Source organism: Anopheles funestus, chromosome X, assembly GCF_943734845.2.
Source record: "Anopheles funestus chromosome X, idAnoFuneDA-416_04, whole genome shotgun sequence".
Lineage (NCBI taxonomy): Eukaryota > Metazoa > Arthropoda > Insecta > Diptera > Culicidae > Anopheles > Anopheles funestus.
In genome coordinates this window covers 7,998,135-8,005,145 of record NC_064597.1, presented here as the reverse complement: position 1 = coordinate 8,005,145, position 7,011 = coordinate 7,998,135, and the positions used below count along the sequence as shown (strand labels likewise).

Genomic DNA, 7,011 nt, shown 5'->3' with positions numbered 1-7,011 from the left:
TGGAAATTGCGATTTCATTGATCCTGTATGTACGGTTTCCTCTGTTTACCACACACATACACACCAACATTCACCACCTCACGCACACACAGCTCGCAGCATTCGATGCTTTTGCTCACTCTCGCATTTCTCTTCTTGTGCCGGAAAATTGGGGATGATTCAACTACAACGTAACGGAAAAATTGTGACTTTTTGAACCCCTAACCTCTCTATCGTAACAAAACGTAACGCTGGAAGCATCCCTTCTCTATTATTTACGAAATAGTTTTTGCTAAACTCTCTTCTCTCTCTTTATTTATCTTTATCTTTCTTCTCTCATTTATTCGTTTTTATTTCCAATGATGAAACTGGCCGCATTTTAAGATTTTTGCCCCAAAATGATTAATCCTTGCTTCGGGGCGATGGTCTGGATGAGACTTGAACCCAGTCCTGTCATGTGTAACCTGCGACGGTTATCAAATATTCCCCCCCCCCCCTCCACCCCCTTCTTCCCTCCTCCACTTGAAACAAATCTCAACGCTGACAGCAACCCATTGTTCCATTGTTACGTAGGATTTAAATGATCCCTTACCCCTTTTTTATGTTGCTTATGCTAAGGACACCCGGTTTAGATGGTGTCTTATACCGTTTGAAAACGTCACTCTGTTCGTTTCCATCGCGTGATGTGTCCTTGCACATCGAGCATGTTCCGACGTTGCCGCAATGCTGATAACATTCCCGGCGATTCACTATGCGATTTATTTAAGCAATTTAAAAGCTATTTCACAAAAGAAACTTATTATTAAGCTTCTATATACATCCGATACTATTAAACTAATAGTAAAAGGGGGGAAAAATCGATTTTTTTAACACACTAAATTTCTCCATTTCAATTCGCTTTCAAACCCGCCATTTGAAAGACCAATTAGCATTGTTGTATTGAAATAGAAACGCATACATATTATTTTCTTGCTCAAGCAAGAGCCATTTGACAGCTGTTTACGATGTTTATTGTAGAGCGATGCAGGGTGAATACTGCTCGTCCACATTCAACGTGAAAAAAAATCAACTTTCTGATCATTGCAAGCGGAGACGATCGTGTGTCGGGGAAAATATATTAGGATCACTTACAGCAGTGCTCTAACGGGGAAAACCCCATTCCGTGGTATATAGTGGTAAAAGGTAGCATACATTAAGTGCCACAAAACGGGGTGGGAAAAAAATATTCGAATCGATTTTTCTTTGCCCCTGTGTGTAAAGCGTTTACCGCGACCTAATTACTTTCCATTTGCCGACGTTCAGTTGGCTAGTTTTCCACCAACAATTTTCCACCACACTGCTCGTGCATGGTATAGAAGGGACCAACATGTTTTACGTCGTTTGAGTGCTTTTTGGTGGTTGAAATATTATGCAATAATTATATTCGTGTTTGATGAGCTGCAGTAACAATCATTAGATGCGTCCAACAATGCAGCAAACCGTGCAATAAACAACTACTCGCCATCAACATTTCTTCCAAAAAAAAACGCAAAAGATACGCCGTATCCACCACAATGTATTGCACCAACGATGGCAAACAACCGCACACGGGTTCGATTGGCGAGTCGAAAACGCACGCGGTCAACAGTCAACTGCATTCGCACGATCTGTACGGCGACAAGGAAGCGGAGCTACACTTTTGGGAAGGCCAGTCTGGGATGAATCAAAACACAACCCCGGTCAGTACCGTGCTGCATTCACCGGAACCTACGACGGCGGAACATGAACCGAAGATTCGCTTCCAGCAGCGTCACCAGATCCAAGTAGGTCGGAGTCCTGTTGGTAGCGGTGGTCACAATGGGAGTAGCGATTCGACCACCGCGTCTAGCCCGGTACTGTTACCACAATGCCATCATTCATCGACCAATGCAGCAGCCAACATCGTCGTCATGCCGGCTGGATCGCACGTATACTCAACCCAGTCGATTCTTTCCGATGGGGAAATTGTTGTTTTCGACGATATCGAACCGAACTGGCCATCGAGCGGTGTGCACGGTTCGGAAATGTCCATCTTAGTCGGTGGAAGCACACCAAACAAAGAAACGCACACAGAAACATCTACAAAGATGCAGACGATTATAGGTAGGGCTATCGATGCATGCATTTGTTTTCCATGTAACACACTGCAGCTATCTTCATGCAAACCGTAGGCGGGTTAACGATTGCCGAGTACGAGGGTTCACCGCGACGGTTTGGCACAATCTATTCCAACAACTATTCCACACCGGATGGCACGATACGTCCCGGTAGCAACAGTTTCCCACGGCCTGGGTTTCCAAAGCGTGTCGAACCGATCGCACCGGATGAGGGCCGGCCACGACTGAACGAGTTGGGAAAGAACAACGAGGCGAGCTTTTACAATAAGACCAATACGATGGGTGGTAAGCATGGTTTTTTTTTTGGGAGGGGGTTGAATTTTTAGCCGCAAAATGATATATCCTTCTCCCTTTAGGGAACGACATGAATTTTCAAGTAGATACCAAATATTACAACTGCAAACAGCACGTGGCTTTAGACGAGGATATAATGCCAGCAGGTAGTAGCATTTTAAAACCCCACAGTTTTGTTTTATCGCCAGAAACAGACTACCGACCGGGATGCTTTGGTTTGTACAGTTTTGTTTTTGTTTTTGTGTTTATACGTTACAAAAATGTAATTCATTTATATTTTTTTTTGCTTTCCTTTTTGTGCATTTTCTTATAAACAGCAAGAGGCAAAAATGTTGGAGTAAACGTTAAAACGGACACAAAAGAAACCGTTCTCAATGAACCGTGCGTAGAGTATGAGGATATGTGCAATAGTATGCCGATACTGGAGGATGGTCTATCGAGCGGCCATGCATCCGACTCGGAAGGTAACACCGTTACGAACAGCTGCGATGGTGATGCGACCGGCACGCTAGGGATGCATATGATGCGTCACGACCAACACTATCACCAACAGCACGGTAACGATGATGGATCGTACGATGGTGCCGATATGCCGAACGGACGCGATTGTCTAGCGAACGATATACGGGAAGCGCTAAACGATATCAAATCTACGCTGCAAAACACGAAAACGCTACCGGTGGATGAGCGGCGTGATAATGTGGACCAAGTGGGTGAAACTTTCGCCCAGTACGGTGATGATTCGCCTGTCTGGGTGCTCAGGTATGTAAGGGATGGTTGATATTTAATTTTTCCGCTTTAAAAAAAAGGAAGCAACCATTTTATCTTTTATTTTTACCCATTAAGAACGATGGATAGACCTCCGGAACAGGAAACCCCTTCCGGTTCGAATCCATCCGATCGGCACGTAAATGTGACCGAGTTGGAAGAGGAAACGGATACCGATTTGGAGACTGATAGATTGCTTGGTCACCAGCAGAACGTTACGGAGCAGAATTATTACGATCGTAGTGTGAGTATGCGTTCCTTATGGTCAATTATTTTTTTTATCTAAAACTATCATTTTTTTCCTTGCAGAGTTCCACAGAGATTGGTGGGTTTTCGAAACCTATCTCACCAAATTCAGCCTCATTAGCAAAGCTAAAACGCTACCAGACCGCCATCAGGACCGACAGTGAAATTTACGTTCCTAGCGATATTACATTAGAAAATTTTCCGGTGAGAAAATTGAATCGTGTACCTTTGTGTCGATTCTAAGCAAAAATTTCCTTATTTACTTAATTATTTAAATTAATATTTTTTTTTTTTTCAAAAGGAAATTGAAAGCAAAGGAAGGCATAAAACTCGAGAAGGTAAGTACGTCGTTGTTTTTCGTTATTTTTTTTTAAGTCACATACTTTAGGCAAAATTTTTTGTTTATGTAATGTTGTGCTACACAATTCATTAAAATAAATTTCAAACAATTTTTCTCACGCTTTCACAATGCTGAAATTCGTTGCCGTAAGTGTACTTTATTCCATTAATAATGTTAAAAAATGAAACATAAAATAATGTCTCATGAATTCTCTTTGTCTCGGATGGGTTTTCCTGGATTTGCAAGGCACCAAAAAAAAAACAAGGAATATTAATTTTGAATTCCATTTTTCCCCCAATACCGCACAAAGGTCTACTGGATCCGGCAGTGCTGATTGAAGGTGTTTTGTTCCGGGCGAGATATCTAGGCTCAACGCAGCTAGTGTGCGAAGGCCAACCGACCAAATCAACGCGGATGATGCAGGCGGAAGAAGCGGTGTCCCGGATTAAAGTAAGCATCCGTATTTGTTTTGCTTTATCCCGCCTCCATTAATTTCGCCTCCTCTCCCTAATCAGCATGTGCTGCGTGTTGTTGTTTTTTTTTTTTTTTAATATATCTGTGTCGTTGTTATGTGTTATCCCGTTTGTTGCTTTTCGTTCCCAATTCGTTGTGTTCCATTCTGTCCTAACATTTGTACAAATAGCCCATACTAACCGCCAAACGTATGTTATTATCTTTCCACTCCATCTTTCTGGGCTTAATCAAAAATGGCGTGCTAATCCAAAAACCAAAAAAAAACCAAAACAAAACAAAAAAAAACAAAAATCACACACAAATTACCTAAACCCGGCTAGGCTTTGGTAAGATATTGTGCGCTGCAATAAACCATTGAACTGAGATTGTCCATTTGCCCCAGGCACCGGCGGGAGAGTCACAACCAAGCACGGAGGTGGATTTGTTTATTTCGACAGAAAAAATCATGGTGCTGAACACGGATCTGAAGGAGATTATGATGGACCACGCACTGAGGACGATCTCCTACATTGCGGACATTGGCCAGCTGGTGGTGCTGATGGCCCGGAGACGATTCGTTGCCACCGGCAGTACCGTACCGGAAGCGACGGACGATGCAGGGAACGCACCCGTGCCGGATGCCGATGCCGTACCGCCCAATACGGACAGTCCGAAGAAGCGCAGCGGTAACCGGACACCGAAGATGATCTGCCACGTGTTCGAAAGCGAGGAAGCACAATTCATTGCCCAGAGCATCGGTCAAGCATTTCAGGTCGCGTACATGGAGTTCCTGAAGGCGAACGGAATTGAAGATCACAGCTTTATGAAGGAGCTCGACTATCAGGAGGTGCTGAACAGTCAGGAAATCTTCGGCGACGAGTTGGAGATTTTCGCGAAGAAGGAACTACAGAAGGAGGTGGTGGTGCCGAAGGCGAAGGGCGAAATTCTCGGCGTGGTGATCGTCGAGTCCGGCTGGGGTTCGATGCTGCCGACCGTGGTAATTGCGAACCTGGCGTCTTCCGGTGCGGCCGCCCGTTGCGGACAGCTGAACATCGGCGATCAGATCATCGCCATTAACGGACTGAGCCTGGTCGGGTTACCGCTGTCCACCTGTCAGGGCTACATCAAGAACACAAAGAACCAAACCGTGGTAAAGTTTACCGTCGTCCCGTGCGCCCCAGTTGTGGAGGTGAAGATCAAGCGACCAAACACGAAGTATCAGCTTGGCTTTAGCGTACAGAATGGTGTGGTACGTATGCACGTGATTTGGGGCGAGTTTGTGAGGATATTGGCTCTAACGGGCTCGGTTATGGTTATTCCACAGATTTGCAGCCTGCTGCGTGGAGGAATTGCAGAACGGGGCGGTGTTCGTGTAGGCCATCGAATCATCGAAATCAATAACCAAAGTGTCGTTGCAGTACCACACGAAAAGATAGTAAATCTACTCGCCACATCCATCGGGGAGGTAAAAGAAACGAAGATGTTACGCGCCCGTGTTTTGCTCGGATTGCATCAGTTATCACCGTTGTCACCCTTTCTTTCCAGATACTGATGAAAACAATGCCGACGTCTATGTTTCGATTGCTCACTGGACAGGAAAATCCCATCTACATTTAGGAAGAAATTGAAATGTGTACGAATACTGGTTTGTAGGACAATTATCCGCGATTCAAGAAAACAAATTAGGATCAATTTCGCTGTTACCCACTATTGCTGATGGCACCTATTCTTACATAATGGGAGCAACATTGTTAAATCTTCTTGTTCATTAAAATAAAGAAACAAAACCACAAACCCCGTTCCTTCCAATGGTACAATGAAGGATGAGAAATATTCCGGTTCCAGGACACTCGGTCTAGGGCTGCAGTTCTCCATCCATGGGTGCATTCGATCTCCGTCAGGTTCGACTCCACTGGATCCAGGCAACGAGTTCGTTGTGCTCCTCTCCGCCTCGTGTCGAACGGATCGCTGACGAGCCCACCTGGTGGGGAATGAGTCCGGCATCCTATAGACAAAATTTGGTGCAAAAATGAGAAAATTTTTACATTTTCTCAAACAGGGTAAGGAACTTGGTTCCTCGAATAACTTCTGGCATAGACATCTGAGGGCATGGCCGTCCAAGAAGAAAATGTAGCCATTGATGCCATCTATCGACCACAGGTTAAAGATTGGCGATCCGTTGGATACCGACCGAGTTATAGGCAAAATTTGGTGCAAAAATGACCCTTAGTAAATTTTAATTTTTTTGAATTTTTTGATTTTTTTATTATTTTTCACTCTTTTTTTATTTCAATCGTTATTTGAGTGAAAAGAAACTCATTGCAACCAATTGGGATTAAAATAAAACAATTTTATTTTTTTTGCAAAATTTCTCAAAAAAAACGTAAGGGGTAAGCCTTATGAAATTTTCGAGTTGAAATTTTGTTGAAATTTTTTTTTCGATTTTTTATTCTTTTTTTAGTTTAAAGCATTATTTGAGTGAAAAGAAACATATTGCAACAAATTCCCAATAAAATATATCACATTTTTCAATATTGCTAAATTGTTCAGAAACAGGGTAAGGAACTTGGTTCCTCGAATAACTTCTGGCACAGACATCTGACGGTATGGCACTCCAAGAAGAAAATGTAGCCCTTGGTGCCATCTATCGACCACAAGTTAAAGATTGGCGATCCGTTGGATACCGACTGAGTTATAGGCAAAAGTTGGTGCAAAAATGAGAAAATTTTTACATTTTCTCAAACAGGGTAAGGAACTTGGTTCCTCGAATAACTTCTGACACAGACATCTGAGGGC

At 43.4% G+C, this 7,011-nt stretch overlaps 1 protein-coding gene across 3 annotated transcripts; it reads left to right on the top strand.

Moving 5' to 3' along the window:
• Positions 1 to 793: 793 nt before the first annotated feature.
• LOC125767628 (amyloid-beta A4 precursor protein-binding family A member 3) lies at positions 794 to 6,009 on the top strand. 3 transcript variants are annotated; one of them, XM_049434425.1, is made up of 11 exons: positions 794 to 2,100; positions 2,169 to 2,399; positions 2,471 to 2,623; positions 2,726 to 3,170; positions 3,255 to 3,420; positions 3,486 to 3,626; positions 3,724 to 3,760; positions 4,091 to 4,212; positions 4,619 to 5,464; positions 5,540 to 5,680; positions 5,761 to 6,009. In XM_049434425.1, exons 1-11 carry the CDS (start codon positions 1,533 to 1,535, stop codon positions 5,830 to 5,832), a joined length of 2,922 nt encoding a protein of 973 aa, XP_049290382.1. In that variant the 5' UTR covers positions 794 to 1,532; the 3' UTR covers positions 5,833 to 6,009. The 3 variants fall into 3 exon arrangements, with proteins under 3 accessions (XP_049290382.1, XP_049290390.1, XP_049290373.1); XM_049434433.1 differs by having other exon boundaries at positions 795 to 2,100; positions 2,471 to 2,554; positions 4,073 to 4,212; XM_049434416.1 differs by having other exon boundaries at positions 797 to 2,100; positions 4,073 to 4,212.
• Positions 6,010 to 7,011: the final 1,002 nt, after the last annotated feature.